Source organism: Macaca mulatta, chromosome 18, assembly GCF_049350105.2.
Source record: "Macaca mulatta isolate MMU2019108-1 chromosome 18, T2T-MMU8v2.0, whole genome shotgun sequence".
NCBI classification, from domain to species: Eukaryota; Metazoa; Chordata; class Mammalia; order Primates; family Cercopithecidae; genus Macaca; species Macaca mulatta.
In genome coordinates, this window is record NC_133423.1 from 21,743,976 (window position 1) to 21,767,006 (window position 23,031).

At 42.5% G+C, this 23,031-nt stretch overlaps 1 protein-coding gene across 1 annotated transcript; it reads right to left on the bottom strand.

Annotated features, from left to right (window-relative positions):
* Positions 1–9,722: 9,722 nt before the first annotated feature.
* GRP (gastrin releasing peptide) lies at positions 9,723–20,743 on the bottom strand. The gene is made up of 3 exons (XM_015122110.3): positions 20,367–20,743; positions 15,064–15,284; positions 9,723–10,082 (listed from the first exon to the last, which is right to left on the bottom strand). Exons 1-3 carry the CDS (start codon positions 20,503–20,505, stop codon positions 10,017–10,019), a joined length of 426 nt encoding a protein of 141 aa, XP_014977596.1. The 5' UTR covers positions 20,506–20,743; the 3' UTR covers positions 9,723–10,016.
* Positions 20,744–23,031: the final 2,288 nt, after the last annotated feature.

Here is a 23,031-nt window from a genome sequence, read left to right on the forward strand (position 1 = left end):
GAGAAATGGAAATTTATGTTCATATATAATTTTTGCATATTCATAGCAGCTTAATTTGTAATAGCCCAAAACTGGCATCGGCCCAGATATCCTTCAACAGGTGAATGGTTTAACAAATTGTAGAACATGCAAAGTATGGAATGCTATTTAGAATAAAAAGTCCCAACTATTGATACCTGCAACAATTTAAATGAATTACCAGGGAATTATGCTGAGTAAAAAGCAGCCAATCACAAAAGATATGTAATCTATATGATTCCAGTTATATAATATTTTTTGAATGACAAATTTTAGAAATGGAGGACAGAGTAAAGGGGGGTGATGGACTCCAGAATGAGTGTAGTTCTAATAGGGCCACACCAGGGATCCTGCAGTGTTGAAATTGTTCAGTATCTGACTGTGGTGGTAGTATAATTTTGCAAAATGTTACCATTGGAAGAAACCGGGCACAGTATAAAATGAATCTGTTTTTTTTTTTTCTTTTCTCAACTTTTATTTTAGGTTCAAGGGTACATATATAGATTTATTAATGGGTAAATTGCATGTCATTTGGGTTTGGGATACAAATGATTTCATCACCCGGGTAGTGAGCATGAGCATACTACCCAACAGGTAGTCTTTCAGCCCTCACTCTCCATCCATTCTCCCCCCTCAGGTAGGCCCCAGTGCTTGCTCTTCCCCTCTTTGTGTCCACGTGCCTTCAGTGTTTAGCTCCCATTTATAAGTGAGAACATGCGGTATTTGGTTTCCTATTCCCCTGCTACTTTACTTAGGATAATGGCTTCCAGCTGCATCCATGTTGCTGTAAAAGACATTATTTCATTTTTTCTGGCAGCATAGTATTCCATGGTGTATATGTATCACATTTTCTTTATCCAGTCCACTGTGGATGGGCATTTAGGTTAATTCCATGTCTTGGCTATTATGAATAGTGCTACCATGAACATATGAGTGCATGTGTCTTTTTGGTAGAATGATTTATATTCCTTTGGGTATACACCCAGTAATGGGGTTGCTGGGTTGAGTGGTCGAAATTTCAATGAAAAAAGGGAGAGTGTAACTTATTTTGGGGAGGTGGTGATGAAAGAGAAAGTATGGTAGGAGGACTACTCCAACCTCCTCAAGAAAAAGATTCAGGTGATGAGGTTCATTTTGAACTCCTGAGAGGGCACAATCAGAGGAATATTATATCTCAGCCCTGAATTTAATAAATAAAGGTTATGACTGTCAACCTTCTGGTTCAGCAGAAACTGGAAAACCAACTGAAAAATCCTGGTTCAGGTGTAAAGAAACCAATCCAGAGGTTACTTCACCAACTGGGTAACCTCTTTGGATTTCCTTTTTTGGATTATGCCCTGGAAACCAATACCCATGGGGCAGGGCTTGGGTTACCTTGATGACCCACCAGGGACACAGTTGGAATCCTGTGGTCACCTGACTTGCATTTCTGCCTGTAACAAATGTTCTTTCAGTTTAAAGAATACCTGGCTTCTTGTTTAGGTTGCAGTGGTTGGGATTGCAACTTTTGCCTTTGGCCAACTTAAAATGAAGAAAGTCAGCTCTCAGGGCCTGGAGGAGCAGGAATAAGTCAAACATGAAGCTCAGGATCCAGCCCCTCAGCAAGGAGAGCAGAATTAGGAGAGACAGAGAGACATTTATTGTTGTCTTCAAACTTGACAAAGAAGTTCTCCGTGTAACTCTTTTTTAAATTTTATTTTAAACCTATCAAAAATCATCCTTCCTTGGTCTCCTGCGTAGTTGGGACGATGATGGCTTGATCTCAGGAGTTTGAGGCTTAGTGAATGATGATGGGGTGCCCGTGAATAGCCACTGTACTCCAGCCTGGGCAACATAGCGAGACCCCATATTATAAAAAAAAATCATATGAAATCGCTTGAAGCCTTCATGCAAGTTAAATCTCTCTCTTGAGCTAATTATCAGGAGACTAGTGAAAACTTCTATTTGCCAAGTTAAAATCTCTACATAATGGTTGTTCATTTTATGAGAACTGTGCCTTCAGTTATCTCACAAACACATAAAGTGCCTCAAAATTAGGCGAAACAAAGCAAAGGGAGATCAGATGCGGTTTGGGCCACACATAGCATGATTCTATGCAAGAACTGCTTTTTAGTTCGTTTCAAGATACAGTGAGAACTCTTGGCCAGTGAATCTCGCAAGCAGATGGTCTGCTCCCAAACACTCCACGAAGTTCCACCCAGGCTCTGCTCGCTGATTGAGAACTGCTCACCAGTAGCATTTCAGAGTGAGTTGCGTTGCCCAGCAGTCTCACCTCTTTTTTAACAGGCTTCCATCCTTATCTCAGTGACCAGCCTGGGAAGGAGTGAATCTTCAAAATCATCTGGAGGAGCAAACATTACATGGGCAAAACGCCTTGTGAGATGTTACACATCTGAGTGTGGTGGCTCACCCCTGTAATCCCAGCACTTTGGGAACGCCAAGGTGGGATTCCCAGATGATCAAGAGATCAAGATGATCAAGAGAATGATCATCTGAGATCAGGAGTTTGAGACCAGCCTGGCCTGGAGTAGAGACCAGCCCTGTCTCTACTAAAAATACAAAAAGTTAACTGGACATGGTGGTGAGCACCTGTAATCCCAGCTACTCAGGAGGCTGACACAGGAGACTCACTTGAACCCAGGAGGCGGAGGTTGTAGTAAGCTGAGATTGTGCCACTGCACTCCAGCCTGGGCAACAAGAGTAAAACTCTGTCTCAAAAAAAAGAAAAAAAAATTGCACACACAGTAGAGAATCATAAGCATCAACAGGAATTTAAACAGTATCATTGAACAAATCATGGAGCAGTCCCCTTTCCCCTGACATACAGAATAGTAAACTGGGATCATAAATTCAAATGTCTAGAGGGAGCAGGCAGGTACTGTAAACAGAGCAGGCAGAAGTGTGCACTAGGGTGTGGTGAGGAGTGTGGCAAATTTGCAAATGCGTCCCCCATTTACAGGGGCAGCACCAGCACTGATTGTCTTCTGGGAAAGCAGGCCCAGTAGCAGATCTTCTGATTTTGCAAAAGCTTGCAACCTGGATTTTTATATGAAATCTTTGGGTGTTTAAATGTCTGTGACTAACTCTAATTTTCAAGACACTGTCCAGACAAACAGCACATCTACAAACAGCATCGGACCAGCATGCTACCAATTCTTCACTACTGAATTCAAAATGTTTTTCACATTATTCGCCTTTCTCCTCTCCTTCCATCCCCAGGAGTTAAGCAGGAAGAAAGGAGTTTCCTCTACAATCTGCTCTGGGCCTGTTTTTTTATTTTCATTTCTTAATTCAGGTTCAACCCCCAGCCTGTCCATTTGGGCTGTCTCTAGCTGAGGCATTTTGGGAAACTGCCAGGTGGAAGAGAACACAATTTGAAGCTCTCTATTTCCTTTTCATTTCTGTTTATTTCAGTAGTGGAATCAGAGCAGCAATTATGTTGTTACAGTAACAACCACTCGTGTTGCAAGGCAAAGAGAGGAGTAAAGGATGAGAGAAGCCCAGACAAAAGGGAGGAACCGCCTGTCAACTGTAATCACAGCCTGAGTGCTTTGAGCAAAGGAGATGGACTATTTCTTGTTCTTAAAGATTCAAGGCTTTAAAACTATCCAAAAGGACTTTACATGGGCCTCTGAGTAGGAAATAAAACCTAGACCATTTCCGCTTCATAGCAGTGACTAATTCTTGAGATTGCTGTATTGATAGAACCAGGGCTGTGTGAGATCACAAGAAATGAACTTCACACCTGTGGCAGATGCAAATCAAAGCCACCCTCTTTCCTTACTGAGAGAGTCTTGATTTTGTTTAGGGACTTGCCCCTCCTACAACATGACTCATTGGTAAATCCTAATTGGGCGAGTCCAGTCACGGTGGCTCGATTCCCTTCATTAGTGTTGGCTTTAGCGCAGACAAGTAGCCCAGCTGGTTACTAAGTTGTGAGGCATTTAGAGACCTCTGGGAAAGAATTTATCCCTATTAATTAGATGAAGCCTCAAAAGAGATAGTCCTTCTTCTTCCTCTGAATTTTGTCAGGTCTGGATTTGACACCCGGAGCTCCAGCAGCCCTTTTGTGACTGTGAGAGAAGTCAGCTTAAGGACAAATTTGAAACACTGCTGGCAGAGTGGGAAGACAGAAAGACCCCACCTCTGAAGGTATATTTGAGTCACTGAATTACATTGAACAAAACAAACCTGAGTTTCTATAATCCTTCTTCTCCTTCTTCTTCTCCTTCTCCTCCTCCTTCTTCTCCTTCTTCTTCTTCCTCCTCTTCTTGTTCTTCTTTTGAGACAGAGTCTCGCTCTGTCACCCCAGCTGGAGTGTAGTGGTGCAATCTTGGCTCACTGCAACCTCTGCCTCCCGGGTTCAGGCAATTCTCCTGCCTCAGCCTCTGGAGTAGCTGGGATTACAGACACCCTGCCACCACGCCCAGCTAATTTTTATATTTTTTATAGAGACAAGGTTTCACCATATTGGCCAAGCTGGTCCCAAATTCCTGACCTCAAGTGATCTACCCACCTTGACCTCCCAAATTGCTGGGATTATAGGGGTGAACCACTGCACCCAGCCTGGAATTCTTGTATACCAGATAATAAATCCTTTTATCTTTCATGCCAATTTGAGCTGAGGGGTTTCTGTTACTGACAGCCACAGATATGCTCGTTGATACAGTGTTTATTCCTGAAGGTCTACACAAAGGTCTTTCTATCTAGAGTCCTGTGGAATCATTCAGTCATCATCATCTTTTAATTAGATTAGTGATTCTGATCACAGGGAAAACAAAAACAGTGTCATGGGTCCCCTTCTTCCAGAGTCCAGATTGCTTGCCTTAGTCCAGTTTATTTACCAAGACCCCTTGTTTCTGAGAGGGTGTAGATGGAGGAGTGCAAATATACCTCCCTCATGTGTTTGTACAGAAATGCATGCATAAAGATAGGTGTGATACAGCACAAAGTGGTTTCTTTTTCCATGTAAATAGATACTTGGAAATTGTCACATCTTGAGTTTAAGTTTAGTGATATGGTTTGTCTGCATCCCCACCCAAATCTCATCTTGAATTGCAGCTCCCGTAATCCCCACATGTCGTGGGAGGGACCCAGTGGGAGACAATTGAATTGTGGGGGCAGTTTCCTCCATACTGTTCTCATGATAGTGAATAAGTCTCATGAGATCTCATGGTTTTATAAAAGGTTTCCCTTTTCCCTTGGCTCTCGTTTCTCTCTTGTCTGCCACCGTGTAAGACATGTCTTTCATCTTCTGCCATGATTGTGAGGCCTCCCCAGCCACATGGAACTGTGAGCCTATTAAGCCTCTTTTCCTTTATAAATTACCCAGTCTTGGTTATGTCTTCATCAGAAACATGAAAACTGACTAATACATGTAGAGATTAAAGGTGACACCCAATCTACAAAACATGATCTCTATTGCAGCCTTTTGTTTTCAGAGATGGAGGGTAGGTGAAGCCATGAAGACAGCATGTTTGTAAATCTGGTTTCCTGGCACTCAGCCTTGAGAATGAGACACAAATGCAGGGCAATTTTGCACTAAACATGGGGCCTATTGTCTAGGCATCTTCTAGCGGCTTAGGACCTACTGGCTCCAACTTGGTTCTTTCTCGGATTCAATCTTGTCATAGATGACATGGCAAACACCTCTGGTTGCCTATCAAACATCCATTTTCTTTTCCTTATTAAGAGAAATTTTGTTTTTGTTTTGTTTTGTTTTGTTTTGTTTTCAGGGGAGCAGGGAGGTGATATGGTAGCAACGGCCTCACTGAAAGATGATATTTTCCAGCTTCCTTTGCTGCTAGAAGTGATCATGTGACACAGTTCTGACCAAAACACAAAGGCTGAAGATTCCTCAGAAAGTTTTGTTTTCATGATATGCAGATCCCACTCTTTTCTGTTTCCCTCTCTCTTTTCTAAATGAAACTGGGGCGTGTTGGCTGCAGCTGCAGCCACCATTTTATAGGTAAACACGAAGGGAAATTTAAGAGAATCACAAAGATCTTGGCTCCAACTCCTCAGATTACTGCACTGGCCTGCACCTCTAGCCTCTAGACTTCTTGTGATATGAGAGAAAATTAAACTTCTATCTTCTTTAAGCCAAGGATATGTGGTTTGATTTGGTTTTGTCACATGTATCCAAAAATGACTTCTAATTAATATAGATACAACTGACAGCCAAAGTACCACATGTTTCTTAAGGAGAGGGTGCTGGATTTTTAATCATCGGTATAAATCAATAGGAGAAATCTCTTATTTGGATATATTAAACAAAAATAATTAACAGATTCTATTTTTACATTTTAAAAATATACATTAAAAACTCTTAGAATTAAATAATTAGAAGGCAAAAGAGGATCTTTAAAAATATGAATTATCATGTTTTTATCATGCCCAAAGTGTGTGCGTGTGTGTGTGTGTGTGTGTATATATATATATATATATATATTTTTTTTTTTTTGAGACAGAGTCTCACTCTGTTGCCCAGGCTGGAGTAGAATGGTGTGATCTCAGCTCACTGCAACCTCTTTTTTCCAGGTTCAAGCAATTCTTGTGCCTCAGCCTCCCGAGTAGCTGGGATTACAGGCACGCACCACCATGCCTGGCTAATTTCTGTACTGTTAGTAGAGATAGCATTTTGCCATGTTGGCCAGGCTGGTTTCAAACTCCTGGCCCCAGGTGATCTGCCCACCTCGGCCTCCCAAAGTGTTGGGATTACAGGTGTGAGCTACCACGCTCGGCCACCAAAGCATATTTTTAATGTTTAAAATATTTATTTAAACAAGAGGTAAAAAATCTGAGCAACACTCTTGGAAAGAGTAGTATATAATTAGTGTCAGAGAGTAGAAGGATGAAAAATACATTTTCTTCCTTGAGGCTATTAGAGTTTCCTTTGTAGTATAATATATCCTTGGCATTAATCAGGTGGTCCTCTCAATCCACCCATATCACAATCTACCTTTTCTGTCCATCATATATATGTTATACAATACAACATATATACGTTATATATAATATATTACATATATTATATATGTTATATAACATTTGTGAACTAAGTAGAGTGGAAAGGCGGGGAGAGGATTCTATGTCACATCTGGGTCTGATTTAAGGTGATTAATCAAAAGAAACAAAGCCCTTGGAGGTGGAGCTAGGAGCCTTTTCCATGCACATGGTGAACATCTTTTGTTGCTGTGAGGATGACAGTGGTTCACAATTACAGGTCTCCCTTGAAGAGTTATTTCATGTTGTCTGAATAAAACAGCCAGTGGCTAAGGAAGTGAATAATGAAATCTCACATTCTACTTAGATTACTCCCCACACAGCCAAGCTAGGTAAAGATGCTGGGTAATGATTAAATATTCCCCAAGTAGGGACTACAAGGCGAGCATTTTTGAGGCTAGAAATTGTACTGCACTGCTGGAAATGCCTGCTTGGTGTGTTACTGAACCGCTAATCACATGTGAAAACTGCCAAATTGCCCAGAGCAATCCACCCTGTGGCACTAAAAAATGAAAATTTAAAAAAAAAAAAAAAAGACGGCTTTTCAAAGGAGAAATTCAAAGGGCATTACTGCTTTCCTCCCTTTTGGATTCTTCCTTCTGATTATCCTGCTTTGCTGCAAGGATTTCTAAGGTATCTGCTCTTAGAAGCAATCTTTTCATCTTGCTGTACTATGGACACACCTGGACTGTGTGCTGTGCAGAACAGCCACCAGGCTCATGCTTTCCCTGAGTCCCAGGCTAGGGACTAACTGTTCTCTAGAGTAGGGATGGACAGAAATCAAAGGGAAAATTCTTTTTGGGGAAAAAGGGAAGGGGCATATATTATTTGTGGTCAACCACATCTCTGAACACCCTCTCTCCATTTTGATAGGGTCCCATTATTTTAGTCCCACGTCCCCAAAGTAGAATCCTGAAAACTCCATTTCCCAGCAGCTCTTGCAGCTAGGTTACAGAGATATAATGGAGGTTCCACCGATCAGACACTCATTCAAGACTGATTTGGGAGTCTCTGGAGGGGATTCTACTGTAGGCACAGGTGGTAGCGGAGGCAGAGGAAGAGAGTGCAGACTCAGGCAGTTCTGTAGCATGCTTCTAGGGGTAGCCACCTCATCAATACAATTAGAGACATGGCTTTGGGCACTAAGCCTGCAAGATTAGGCTTGAGCCTGGTTCTCTGGTCTTCCCTGACTAATATCTACCCATCAGTTTTCTCCTTTTCTACTTAAACTACCCAAGTTGGATGCTATTATCTTCAGCTAAAAATTACCTGACCCAATAGGCACACACATGTGTGATGTAATATAACTACCCTTGCAAATAATTTTTTTTTTAATTTTGTAGGAAAGAGTAGACCTCTCAAAAAGATTCTAACCTTGACCTGGGTTTGGCACAGAGGAGCACTGCAAGCATGAGGAGATTTGAGAGAGCTGTTCTTGCTTCGCGATCAGAGTTCATGGAAAAAAGTGACGGCTGCCAAAACACGGGATCACATAGGTTTACTCTTGTGAAACAGCCAAACAAGTGATCGTCTGGATGGGGTTATTCTAGGAGCATTGAGGAAACCTTTTCTCTTTGCCTGAAATCCCACCATTAGAGAAAGCTTCCCCTGGATCTGGAAGGTTTTTTGGTTTGTTTGTTTCATTTTTAGCTCTATGAGTGTCCTATTGGAAGGCAAATCCTTGAGAAGGCTTACACCTTCATCATCAGCAGCATGGGGGCTTTAGTTGACATAGCTCAGGATCAAGTTCTTGGGAAAGAGGCTGAAGATAGTCTCATGATAGAGAACGGGGCCCTGTAGAGGAACGTAGTAACACTGAAAACACAGTTCACACGTTTTCCCAGGTCTAGCTGTGTATATGTTGTGAATCAACGTGGGTTTAAAAGAAATTAGAAAGAACACGTCATCTCTTATGTGGTTCTTTGGTAATCAAAATAAGAGCAAGACAAATCTCTTTAGGGTTGCAAATGTGATTCTCCTAAATGAAAAAAATTCTAAACATATGGCAAGAAGCTTCGAAATCTGTTAATGTGCAAATGTCATGATAAAAAAGGAACCGGTAAAAAAAAAAAAAAATAGAACTAGTGAGTGTTAACGAACTGCCAGGCCACATTCTCTAAAAATGGAAGGAATTGAATTCATCTTATCCTTTAGCTGTGGAGCTAACTAAATGTGGCACTGGGGACGACTCCTCCCAGACTGGCGATGAAATTTTGAAAAAACAGTGCTACTTGCTAGGCATAACTATACTGAAAGGGAGGTTTAAAATGAGTAATGCAGGAAATCTGGTGACTGTGGATATGTAGATCCCACTTCCATTTACTATGTGACTTGGGCAAGGCACTTGATCTCTCTAATCCTCTGTTTCCTCATCTGTTAAATAGAAATGATAATTCTGAGCTTAAAGGACTATTAGGAGGTGTCCATCAATAATATCAGCAAAATACCTGGTCATGGTAAGGGCTGAAGGCTAGGGAATTCTTAAGTGATGAATAGGGCTAGCCTCCATCTTCAACCTGGCCCACCTGATGGGAATGAGAAAGTGAGGGAGCCTCTGCAAAGGCTCTTAGTCACGACAAGGATTCAAAGGGGAGAGCTTCAGCCTGACTTGGTCAGTGAGCACACGAGTACATCCTTAAGCTGTTTGTTCATCTCTGCCACACTATCCTCTCATTTGGGATTGAAATAAGAGAACAGCCTGTGTTTAAGCTTTTATTGTCAATGGTAACAGCTCGGGGCCTTGAATCTAACCAACAGGTAGCCTAGATGTAGAAAGCATTAATTGGAAGACTCTTTTCGACAATTGTTCACAGCAAACAAGTTCGAACCAGAAGATGCTGCTTGAAAATCACGAATTTAGTCAAGGATGAAAGATACAAGAATAGTCAAATATTTTGCACAAGGAAATCTTGTTGATGATCCGTAGAACTGAAGCTTGCAGAACGCAGTCTCTTACGGGTTTTGTTTTTCTCCTTTGAGAGAGGCCATCATTGTCATTGCTGGTTCAGCTGGGGGGTTCCTTCCTTCACGTTGAGAACCTGGAGCAGAGAGTCTACCAACTTAAGAAATATTAGAAAGAGTTCAGCAAACAGAGTGAGCTGAAGTCTAATCCTAGAAGTAAATCCATTCCTACAAGCCATCAGCATCACTTGGGAGCTTGTTAGAAAGGCAAATTCTTGGTTCAACCTAACACCTACTAAATCAGAAACTCTGGGGGTGGAGCGCAGCAATCTGTACTTTCACAAGCCCTGCAGGTGTTTCTGAGCATGTAACATTGGCGAACCAGAGCTGTCCCCCAAGAGACAAATTAACTTCTACTTTTTTTTTTTTTGAGCTACTGCATTTTGGGATCTTATTGTTTTATCAGCTTAACGTGCACCCTGATATGATTACTCAGGTATGTTTTAATCAATGTTGGTTAATGTACTATCCCCAGGAACTTATTACTAGAGGAGCAGCTGAGTGGTAAATTCTGGGAATGTGGAATTTGAATTCTTACTTTGCTTACTTTGACAATGCATCATTACACAAATCAAAGCTAGTTTCTGGATTACATAATTATACATTACAAACCTACAACTGTAAATGGTAGTAGTGTGGAAACTTGGGAAGAGGAGTTAATTTGGATTTCTGCCAATTCTAAATTTATTGTGGTTTGCTTGTTGTGGCTTCTGCTCAAATTAACTAAGACTAAAGAAAGAAAGAGTAGTTATAATTTTAAAATACTTCTTTGTTCCCATATAGCACCCTTTATGCGCTGAGATGAAAAAACACTTTTCGTTGAGACTAGAGCTTATTACTCTTCCCAAGATTCTCTGGCAATTCAGATTCCCCAACTTCCATATCAGCCATTTGTTTCTAATAAAGGAACTAGTGATATTCTTGGGCAAATTATTACCTGCTCTGTGGCTCAGTTGTTTTGACCATGTGCTAATGAGCCCAGGGCCTGGGGTTTGATTCCCACGCATGCCAATTAACTTTGCTCGCCTCCACCAACCCAGGCTGCCCTATTAAAGACTGCCGCCTGTCCAAAGATGCCAGCACATATCTTGCCTTATGAGTCACTGGTCATAAAAGCTAATGTGTGGGGAAAAAAATCTACGTAAGTCCCCCATTGGCTCAAAATGTTGAATAAAAGAGGTTTGGCTGGAAGGAATAAAAGCTAAAAGGAAAAAGAGAATTGTGGAAACTAGGAAGATTAAGGACCTGGGAGGCAATGGGGGGGGTCTACTGTTGGGGGTGGGGAGGAGCTGTATTCTAGGTGGGAGCCAGCTTTACTCTGCTCCGTCATAGAAAGTGCCAGCATAATCAGAAGGTTATGAGTGATTCTTCATTGTATGTTGCTTTTTCTATATTTGGCACTTCCTTTGGAGCATTTCAAATATTCAGAAATAAGACCTTCCTATTCTCTGTACTGATTTGATGAGACAGTGAGAGTAGTCCCTTAAAAGTGAAGAACGAACACATTTACTTTCTTTTCCATAACAGCCTTTGTAGCTCATTTCCTTGCCCCCTTCATGTCCACTAAATAAAAGGAGAGACCTAAGCTGCAAAGAATAAGGGACTAAGTCCAAATTATAAAGGGAGACCAAAGGCCAACTAAAACCTCCACTGAAACTCAGGAAAATGCACAACCACATCCAGGATCATGGATGAGGCCCTAGAGCTTCATCCATGGGGATGAGTTTCATCTTGCAGGAACAGAACAGTCTCATGTTGCAGAAACCAGGGGGAAAAAGTTTCATTAATTGCAGAATAGAATTAAAAGATTTGGGCCAGGCGCGGTGGCTCACGCCTGTAACCCCAGCACTTTGGGAGGCTGAGGCAGGCAGATCACGAGGTCAGAAGATCAAGACCATCCTGGCTAACATGGTGAAACCCCGTCTCTACTAAAAAAAAAATACAAAAAATTAGCCGGGCATGGTGGTGGCGGGCGCCTGTAGTCCCAGCTACTCAGGGGACTGAGGCAGGAGAATGGCGTGAACCCGGCAGGTGGAGCTTGCAGTGAGCTGAGATCACGCCACTGCACTCCAGCCTGGGCTACAGGGCGAGACTCCATCTCAAAAAAAAGAAAGAAAGAATTAAAAGATTTGTGAGAAGGGCACAGTTAAAAGGATTAAGGTTAACCTTGAACATTGCTGGGCATAATTGCTCTGAAAGTTCTGGAGCTGTTTCCATGATCAAGTAACCTAGTTTCAGTGCACATTACACACATCCTTTATGAATTAAGTAAATATCTTTGTCATCAAAACATAGGAAATGCTTGGAGTTTCTAACTACAGCTCCAAGAGAGTTGGCAACAGTACTTGATGTTTTATTACTAAAATGAGAGAGGAGAGCATATGTAGATAGTTTTTAATTTTAAGAACAGTCCTTCAGCCTCTGAAAACTCCTGCTGCTAATTCTGGCAATGCTTGGCTAAGTTATTAAGTTTCTCTCTAACACTCCCATAACTCTAAGATATGGGAGATATATGGGTTTCTAATAGAACTAATCTCTTGGCACCCCTTCTTTTTGAGTCAGATCATTGTAAGGTGTTTTCAATTTTCATAACAACATACTTTCATTGAGGTGGAATTTCCAGTGCAAGAGAAGCAATAAAATATTTTGGTCTCTGCAAAGACTAACTGTGGAATTTGTTTTTGTGTTACTAGGAAATAAAGCCAAAAGAATAGTACCAACGTGTGCAATAACTAATTATTCAACTGGAGGTGGAATGAAATGAGACGGGCTTTCTAAACCTGTAAAAAGAAAAACAATGCATAAAAATAATAGAAAAAGAAAGCCCGATTTTTTAAAATAATCTTTTTGATGACCTTTTTCAGTTCACTTGGGATAAGGACTGCCCCCTTTAAGCAGTCACTGTCCACAGCTGCCCACTCAACCCATCCTATTTTACTGCTACTCAGACACCTTTGTGGAACTATTCTTTTTGCCATTGCCTTTGAAGCTTACAGAATATTCTTCTGAATATGGTGGAAAATTTTTGATCCTTAAGAAAGGAGTTGAATTTTCCAAAAGATTCCAAAGATACGCGGGGCCAGGTTGCGGAAATAAAATAACGCAAACTGGACACTGCTGTTTGTTTCAAAAATGAGGCACTATAGAATAGTAACATGATTGTGTGTTAATAGAGGGGAGTATTTCATGAACAAGCTATGAGGGCAAGTCCATTTCAATGTTTGCAAAAATTATTTTCGAGGGTTTTGTGGCGGCAATTTTTGTTACTGTTCAGACAAATGAGAAGGGTACTGTTGTTGGATATCCACCTACAGGAACTCCAGCAAAGCACCTGACCATGAAAAAGGATGGCCAGCTAGAATCTGAGAAGTCACCTGCAAGTTCACAGAGCCCTCAGAGTATGGGATCCATCAGTAAAGAAGGGGGCTGATGACATAACACCTAAGACACAGGTATGGACCAGACAATCGCTTGGGGTTTTGCACAAAGTTGGTATTTATTTCTGTATTGATTTATTTAATCTGGGATTTTTTTTTTCTGAATAAAAGCTACAAAGACTTTCCCTCTAGGCGCTTAGTGTAACAGGTGAAATTCAGTTTCCATTTAGCATAGAAACCCACATTTGGGAGGCCGAGGCTGGGGAAATCACTTAAGCCCAGGAGTTTGAGACCAGCCTGGGCAACAGAGCCAGTCCTTGTCAAAAAAAAAAAAAAAAAAAAGAGAGAGAGAGAGAGGGAAAGGAAAGAAAAGAAAAGAAAGAAACCACATAGACAGAACTAGAAAGAAAGAAAGACAGAAAGAAAGAAAGAAAGAAAGAAAGAAAGAAAGAAAGAAAGAAAGAAAGAAAGAAAGAAAAGAAAAGAAAGAGAGAGAAAGACCACAATAGACTCAAAGGGCAATGAAATAGAAAGCTTCCCTCCAGAAAGCCAGCTGAGGCTTGGCAAAGGCAGCTCTGAGCCCCTAAAGGGGCCATCAGTCTTCGCTATGAATGAGTGAAGAAGGAAGCTCTCCAAGTACAGTGAGTGGAAAACAATATTATTTATTGTCAGAAGCAGCGAGAAGCAAGGCCTTCAGCCTGGATGCTTTATATTAAGATCAATGACGACCATTTCTGGAAGATGTCTTGCATGGCAGACTGAGCACAGGCCCTTACCCTGATTTTATCAATGAAAAGCTATGGGACTAGTTTCCTTACCTCTAAAATGGAGAGAATAGTAGAATCTTCCTTCTAAGACTATTGTGAGCATAAGCTGAGAAAATGGAGGTAAACTGCTTAGCCCAATACTCGGATTATCGTAAATATTCAGTAAAACTAGCCACCATTGTTATTGTAATTATTATTTTGTATTTTGTTATACATTTCATGGAAACTTAAAAGTTAGTGATAATCACCTCATTTTCAGTTGCCTTGCTTTCTTCCTATAAGTTTTATTCTCTCTCTTATCTTGTTCACTGTCTTTGTAACTAAGTATTGCCAGTTTAGTATAATTATTTTCCCCTATCCTCTATAAAATCATATACAGGATGAATTTGTTGATCTCAGATATGTCCACCGAGTTTTAAAATATTAGTATGAAACCTGAACTAGGTACTTCTGGAACAAATATGAAGAAGTGCTACTTTGTGTCAAAGGTAGCAAACAAGAATGTTCTTTTCTAAAACTAGGAACCTCCACTAGTGTTCACCAGAAATAAACATAAAATATGTAGATCCACATGGATTTACTCAAATACTTTGCAGACTCACTATCAAAACATTCTGGTAGGGCCTGGCTATTAAAAAAATATATATGCCATCAATGCATAACGGCAAATAGACAAAATTGCTGAAAAAAATTCCTAAATTGGAGTTTGGAATCAATATCCTTTTGACTATTACGTCAAAAAGAAGAGAACATAGAAATTGTCTATCAATGTGCTCAGCATGTATTGGTGTTAGCCTAATATAGCAACCATGAAGGTTTATATCATAAGCAATTCTATTCTTCCTCATTTGAACTTGCCCTCTTTCCACCTCTCCCCAAATACCTCCCACCCATCTCGCACATATGTTTCTTTTACCTTTGCCTTTTGAACCTACATCTTTGAAGTTGCTGCTATCCTCTGAATCCCACGAAGGCTGCTGATTGCCCAGGGCCTTGGGTTGAGGTGGCTGGTGGTTTCTGTTCTCCTTTGCTTCTATGAGACCCAGCAAATTGCTTGCAGCTTCTTCCCACCTGATGTACTCTCTCAGCTGCTGCTTTAGGCTCCCTCTCTCAGAAACAGAAGACTCCCCTGTGCTCTTTTTCCCCATTAAGTGCCCTGTAAAAAACAAAACAAAAACACTCATAATGCCACAAATTTAACCAAAGGGAATGAACGAATGAGAAATTTAAAAGGACATCAATTGTGTTTGTGCTGCTTCCTCCTAAAATGCAGAATAAATCACGTTTTATTATTAAGAGTCAGTTCATAAATGACAGATAGATTTTGCTGTCTGTTCAAAATGTGCAATGAGCTAGACTGCATTCAGAACTGCAACCCAGAAACCCTGGGCTTGGTTCCAGCACCTCTACTAGCTAGTAAGGTGACCTCTGCCAAGTCGTGTAGCACCCCTAGTCTTTAATTTTCTCTACTATAAAATGAACAGGGTAGACTAGATTAAATTTAAGGAGCCTTCCATATCTAAAATTCTATCATCAATTCTGTATGCACCAAATTCTATTTCCAACTGAAAGATGGAGTTTAAACATCTTCCCCAGCCAATTTTGAATTGCTGCTGAAAATAAAAGTCTCCATGCTTTTCTTTGTGTGGTTTTTAAAAAAATATTGCTTTCCTTTTATCTGTAGTAAAAAATACCAAAGGAATTTTTCATTTAAACTTTCTCAGAATTTTAGTTGAGATTGAACCTAGGAAACTACCTAGATTGATTGTTTGTTAAGAGTGTAGTGAAAACCAAGTTGAAAACAAGCCCTGAGTAACACTTTACAGCCACATAAATGCAGAATTTTCTCTTGGGTGTCTGCAAGTCTATCAATGGCTCCAGGAATGTGTGCTAGCCGTGTAAATGATTTTTTTAAAAAAACAGCTGTTAAGGAGGCAAAACCACCAAAAACATGAAAATTTATGTATGCAAGAGGGGATAACTTGGAGTCAGAAGTGGGTACAGAATTCAAGGTCTGCATTCTTAACACTTTAGACCCTTGCTTGAATATTCTCATATTCTCCACTTTTTACTGTTGATTTTTCCTCTCTCTCTCTGTAATTGGACTTTGTAGCACTTTGAAATTTCTAACGTCAACAAAACTATGGTACTTTTGACCTAAAGTGTGCAAAGGAAAAGGTCTTTGTGGTGCCAACACTGACTGGCATTAGAAGTATTTAAAACAAACATAAAATTTGAAAGATCTTCAGTCTTAAAATGGAAAGAGGCCCTTTCCTAGAAGTTCTATCCACCAACAGAGAAGCCCTCACTGTAAGCAACTTTATTGCTTTTATGTGTATTGCGATTTGCAGTTTATGGGATGTTTAAATGTGCTTGATTTCATCTGATCCATATGCTAACTGGTTTGGTGAAAATGAGACTTGCCAGAGGTCACACAGATGTAAGTAACTGTTTTAGGATTAAAATCAGCTCACAATCTAGACTACATTATTATACTGCGTGGCAATGTCTTTTAACTTGCTAAGAATATAAAGCAGCTAAAATCATTCTGGGATCTGGAAATAAGGATAAGGTCTACAAAAGGCTTTCTAATGTTATAAAAATAGGGATTATATACCAATATATCATGACACATTATGTAATTGAGAAAAAATAATTCTATGAGTATTAAGGAGCATTAAAATCAGGTTGTACTGCATTGCAGTGTGAGCGTTTACCAAATTGCTTATGACACGAGACTTCACACAATTTCAGGACCCTAACTGGGAATACTGTCCCAAGCAAAGGCCTGGAATCCTGAATGATTGGCTCCTCGCTTATCAGCTTGGTCACGTGGTGCTCAGCTATTCACTCAGTAACTTTGCATTCAGCCATAACAGTGATTACGTTGTGCAACTTCCCAGGAAGTAGTGATGCATTTGGTTTTATTTATATGGAGGAAATTGAATCATGATGATTGGAAGGCAGGACTAGAATCCTGATACTCCCAGTAATGACCTAGGTCACCTTACCCTTCTAACTGCCTATCATCTAGTTAGAATGCTGGAAATGAGAAAGAGTTATTGCCAATAAAACAGAGGAGCGATAGAGATATCACACATAAGAACCTCATTTTTGTCATGCCTGAATAATTTTGTGGGCTTTTCTAAAACGGGAGGAGAAAGTCATTCTCCAGTCTGTGATTGTACTAAATTTCAGTACATGCATATCTGGGGAATGTGTGGGGATCCGTTCTTTACCTCTAGATCCATAGACTGGTTGTTAAGGAGAGCACGCTATCTATAACATCCCAGGGAAGTACACATTCCCTGGGTCTGATTTCACTTTTGAGCTAGTGACTGTCAACCAAATCATCATCTCCATGGCAACATGGATGATATGCCCACTTCCACCTCTTCTCCCAACATCATTTGTCAAGTGCCCATATCATAATAATGGAAATCTCACCATAGACAAAAGACAGTCACTTGAAAAAAATAAAACCTTGATCAGAGAAAAAAAGGCTTTTGTTCTTTTTATTAATCGTTTAAAGATACTACTAAAGGGATGGTTTGAAACAGAAATGAATACGGCATAGATGAAAGTGTTGAGTACTCCTAAGAACTAGTTTCTCTGGACCCACACTTAAATTCTATTCCACAGTTTCTGGAGCCATAACAAGCCATTCTGCAGCTGAATACTGGCATTTCCAAATTCAGCCTTCTAGGATATGTCTCACATCCAAGTTAGAACCACAGTTAGGAGCATTTCATGGGTGCACAGGGAATAGTCACCAGTGTAAGTGTTGACTTATATTTTCATCACACAAACAAAACATTTCCACAAACATCAAGCGGATAAACATTTGTTAAGTTTTCAAACTGGTAACCTTTTTTCCATTGCTGCGCCATCCTTCTCTCAGCTGGAAGAAGCAATTTACTTACCAAGCCTGTAAATGTGTGCTGACAGCATCTTCGTGGACAGCAGTATGTAGCTTTAGTTTTATATAATTAAAACGAAGCTACATGTCTTTGGTGATTGAAGAGGATAAGCATTTTCTTGGGATAATTGAAAGCTGAATTTAAAATCTAACATCATTCATCCTTGTCAATGCTTATATTCCAACTGAGGTCATTTTACTCAAAGGAAACTTTTTCTCAACCACAAGGTAATTTTAGGCCAAAATGTGTGTTTCTGCTTCACCTCCCTCTTTCCCTTGCTCCTCCTCAACTCTGCACAGCTATCAAAGGGAGAGAAAGAAGTGCGTTTGAGAATAAATATGAAAGTAGTATTTGGGGTCACCACTGGTTGGTATTTTTTTAGATTAGAAATGCTCAAGTACCACTGTGAAGAGCAATTAAATAGCAGACACCCTAAATATCTGGAGACAGATGTTTTCCAGAACTACAGCAAATCAAGATTGGCTTGACTTGCACCAGAGATAACATGATGCCGCTCCCCAGTTAACTCTATTGTCCTCCTTTGGGCCTGCAAGGGTTACCTAATAATAAGCTTTATTAGTATAATAATATAGATGAGTAAAAAGAGATTGGGAATCCAGAAGTTTCATTCCACCTTTCCAGCCAATGTGGCTGGGTCAGATAATGGCCACTTGATCTAAGCTCCCAGAAGCCCTCTTTGAGAAGCATCAATTCTAAATTTGGATTCTTCAACACCTGCTAAGCATCCTTCATTCTTGAAACGCAGGGTTTTTCAGCTTCACCCATTCCAACCTCTCCTCTCCACACCAGACTGCTGGGTTCCTCCTGTCCCTCAGCGATCACATATCCTCTCATTCCTGGAACTGTCAAGACTTGGCAAATGATTATTTTAGCAACAGTGAAAACCACTGTGTTGCAACCCAAAGATCTCGACTTCCCTCACAAAAGCACACACAACACAGAAGAGCTGAGGAAGCAACAGTTCCAGTCCCACTCCTTTCCCCAAATTCTTTGTCTTCTATCAAGATTTGTGAATGAGCCGATATATGAATTAGCAAGTACTTGTTCAACACACCGTTCTCCAGCCCTCCCCGCCCCCCTGCCCTGCCTTCTAAGTAAATGGCTAAGGAAATACACACACACACACACACACACACACACACACACACACACACACCCTTAAATCTCTTCCCACGAAGCTGGTTGGGGTTGTTGTAGTTGACTTTTGTGGGGCGGGTGGGTGGGGGAGTGAGGAAGTTGGATGCTCTGCGTTTGCTGGAAGCTATGCTCGGCGAGGCCGAGAGCCGCGGGGTGATGCTGGGTGAGCCGGGGCTACGGGTCGCTTCCTGCCTCCCAGCTGAGCGAAAGCAGTGAGTGCGCGGGGGGCAGAATCCTGACCCCACCCGCGGGTGCCCTCCCCACCCGCAGCGCGGCCGTCCTCTCCGCCCGGGTTCTGGGGGCCGTGGCGAGGGAGCCTCCAAGCCGGTGCCTAGAGAGCAGGACCTGTTGCAGAGGGAATGGGAAAGGAGCGAGGGGAAAGGGCGAAGTCGTGGGTCTAGAGGGGCGGAGAAAGAGCGGAGCTCAGAGGGGCAGAGAGATCGGGATGAGCTTGGAGAGCAGGCGAGATTCCCCAAGCTCAGAGCCTGTAGGCTGGAAAGAGGACAAAAGGGCAGGGAAAAGAATATCGCTGCAAAGCGAAGAGAAGGACTGTGGAAACTCCAGAGAGCCACAGACAGGCGGGATTCAGGGCACTGCGCACTGAACAGATGTGAAATCCAGGGCGGGAGCGCTGCGCCGGAGGTCCCCACACCTGTGGCTTTGCGGGGCGCATAGGCGCAGCTTAGATTTCAGCCCATGCCGGTCGGTGTTGAGGCCACCGAGCTGGACTAGGGTTCTGAGATGTTCTTAAGGGACAACGCTCCCCAAGATTATTCTAGGAGAGTACCGTGCCAGACAGGGTGAGACTAGGCGGACAAAAGGAGATGTAGGATGCACGCAGAGGGAAGATGATCTGCACCGGGGTTGGCAGTTGGGAGCTCGGGTGCCCTGGGGAACACGGGGAGACACCGGCTGGAAGCGAGCGGGAAAGGATCAGGGGACCAGCTTCCGGCTGGTGAGGGGCTCATGGGCTCCCTAGAATGGGGAAAGGTGGGGTGGAGTTTTAGGAGAATCGGGAAGGTGTTTCGGTAGAAGGGTCACAGCAAACCCAGCTCCCAAAGCTGGGCCCGGGAAACGCAAAGAAACGGGGAGACAGGTCCCCTCTGGCTGGCTGATCCAGAGGAGGCCAAGCGCGCGGCTCCCGCGGCCAGGACACTCACCCACCGCCCAGTGGTTGCCGCGCGGGTACATCTTGGTCAGCACCGTCCCTCCGCCCGCAGGCAGCGGGACCGCTCGCCCCCGGGGCGCCTGGAAGAGGACCAGCGCCAGTAGGACCAGCGGGAGCTCGCGGCCGCGCATGGTCCCGACGGGAAGCCCTTGGAGCGCGGCGGAGAGGCTGGGCGAGGCTGGGTTGTGCGCCCTACTGGCAGAGCAGCGACTGGTGACCCGGACCTCAGAGGAGCTCCGCCGCCGCAGCCACTGGTGCTACTGCTGCGGCCTCCACTAGAGCCCCTACTTTATATGGAAGCCCGGGCGGGGGGAGCTGGGGGCTCTTCTACCGCGGACCGGAGCGCTCTGACGTCTCCCTATAGCTAGCCGGGGCGCTGGGACGCCCGGTCCGGAAAACCATCCATCTCCTCACCGAGTGACGAAAAGGCTGAGTGTACATTGCCCCCTCTTTTTTCTTCATAGCCCCGTCCGCCTTCTCCACATCGGATTAATTCCTCCGGTCCTCGACGCCTTACATCCAACACAATTTAGTGAACTCCTCCCTCTCCAGGCTCGCCGGCGCCTCCAGTGTTAGCTGCCCTGAAATTCCTGGAGAGGGCGACCCCGCTGCCTGATCTGGGCCGGGAGGGGTTGGGGGGTGGTGTAGATGGAGACGGGTGAGCTGTAAAGATAGATGGGCTTTGCTAGAGGGATTTAGAACCAACATTGAAAGGCCTTCTGATTCTCCAGACCTTTCTCTTCGTAGGCCACATCTTTGCTGTCCCAGTCCATAGATTTCGGGACCTTGCCTCCTTCTTGCAGATCTCTCTCTTTTTCTCTGGACCTTGCCTTTTTCTTGCAGCTCTCCTCCCCTCCTCTCTTCTCCTCCCCTCCCCTCCCCTTCCCACTCTCCCCTCCCCCCATCTCTCTCTCTCTCTCTCTCTCTCTCTCTCTCTCTCTCTCTCTCTGTCTTTCCCTGCTGCCCTGCACCTTAAGTTTAAGGGCAGTATCCTTAACCCACCTGGTATTCCCAAGCAGCCCTGCCCACTTGCATGGCAAGACAGAAGACACCTGGCCCTTTTCACAAGCATGCAGCTTCCATGGAATAGAGAAAGAAACTGCTTTATGCCGGTTTCCCTAGGCTGCCTCTACCCGAAAGCTCAAACTGTCCCTGAACTGCCACATACACACCCCTCTAGAGTTGCTCAACGTTCCTCTGCTCCTTCTGTTCTCAGATCTAAAGAATGGTCACCAGCCCAATCCCCGAGGTTCTAAATACCATGGATACAAAGGGGATCGGCACCATAGCAATGCAACAATAAATAGAAGCTGGTAGGATGCTGTTGCCCACGTTTTGGCTGCCAGAGTTGGCCGTGTGGTTGGAATAGGTGAGGTCTATTCCTCCCCAAATGCTTGTTAATTGCCTCCCTGGTGGGTCTTTACTGTTCCATGTTGATATTGGTATTGATAAAGTTGAAAACATACACTTGTGTCTGAATATCTGCTGATTCAATACATCCTTTTTTTTTTTTTTTTTTTTTTTTTTTTTTTTGAGACAGAGTTTTGCTCTGCCACCCAGACTGGAGTGCAATGGTGTAATCTTGGCTCACTGCAACCTCTGCTTCCCTGGCTCAAGCGATTCTCCTGTCTCCGCCTGTGGAGTAGCTGAGATCACAGGCATGCACAATCACATCCAGCTAATTTTTGTACTTTTAGTAGAGATGGGGTTTCACCATGTTGGTGGGCTAGTCTTGAACTCCTGACCTCAAGTGAACCGTGGCCTCCCAAAGTGCTGGGATAACAGGCGTGAGCCCCCACACCTGGCCTTCAATGTATTCTTAAGTGATTACACACTCACATTGCATGACTGAGTATTCTTGGATCTGAAGAGTATTTTCATGCATGTGTCTGAGTCTAAGAGAAAGGAAGTTAATTTTAAGATCATTAATAGTTTGGTAGCCAACAAAATACAATAATACTACCCTCCAACAAAATACAATAATACTTCCTCCAACAATATACAATAATACTTCCTCCAACAAAATACAATAATACTTCCTCCAACAAAATACAATAATACTTCCTCCAACAAAATACAATAATACTATCCTCCAACAAAATACAATAATACTTCCTCCAACAAAATACAATAATACTACCCTCCAACAAAATACAATAATACTTCCTCCAACAAAATACAATAATACTTCCTCCAACAAAATACAATAATACTTCCTCCAACAAAATACAATAATACTACCCTCCAACAAAATACAATAATACTTCCTCCAACAAAATACAATAATACTTCCTCCAACAAAATACAATAATACTTCCTCCAACAAAATACAATAATACTTCCTCCAACAAAATACAATAATACTTCCTCCAACAAAATACAATAATACTTCCTCCAACAAAATACAATAATACTATCCTCAGGGAGTGATTCAAGTGAAAATCAAAAGAAAAAGGCCCACATATTGGCCTGGGCTCCATCCCTCCCAGGTTCTCAGCCTCTCTGCATTTCGTCCCCAGGCTCTGTCAGTAGGCAAGTGTTCCACTGGCAGGCAACTGATCATCCCTAGGCTTGCTGCCTCCCACACAGTGAGCTTGCTTCAAAACAGGGATTGGTGTTGTTCCTCTGTGTGTCCACGGAGCACCTGGATCATAGTG

What these genes read in the sequence shown, in the direction of transcription:
- GRP (XM_015122110.3), bottom strand. Translation starts at nt 20,505, where the DNA reads ATGCGCGGCCGCGAGCTCCCGCTGGTCCTACTGGCGCTGGTCCTCTTC. An exon ending in CGGCAACCACTGGGCGGTGG is followed by an intron (nt 15,285 to 20,366) that starts GTGAGTGTCCTG and finishes TGTTTTTTACAG; the next exon opens with GGCACTTAATGGGGAAAAAG. An exon ending in ATAGCAGCAACTTCAAAGAT is followed by an intron (nt 10,083 to 15,063) that starts GTAGGTTCAAAA and finishes ATATTTCTTAAG; the next exon opens with TTGGTAGACTCTCTGCTCCA.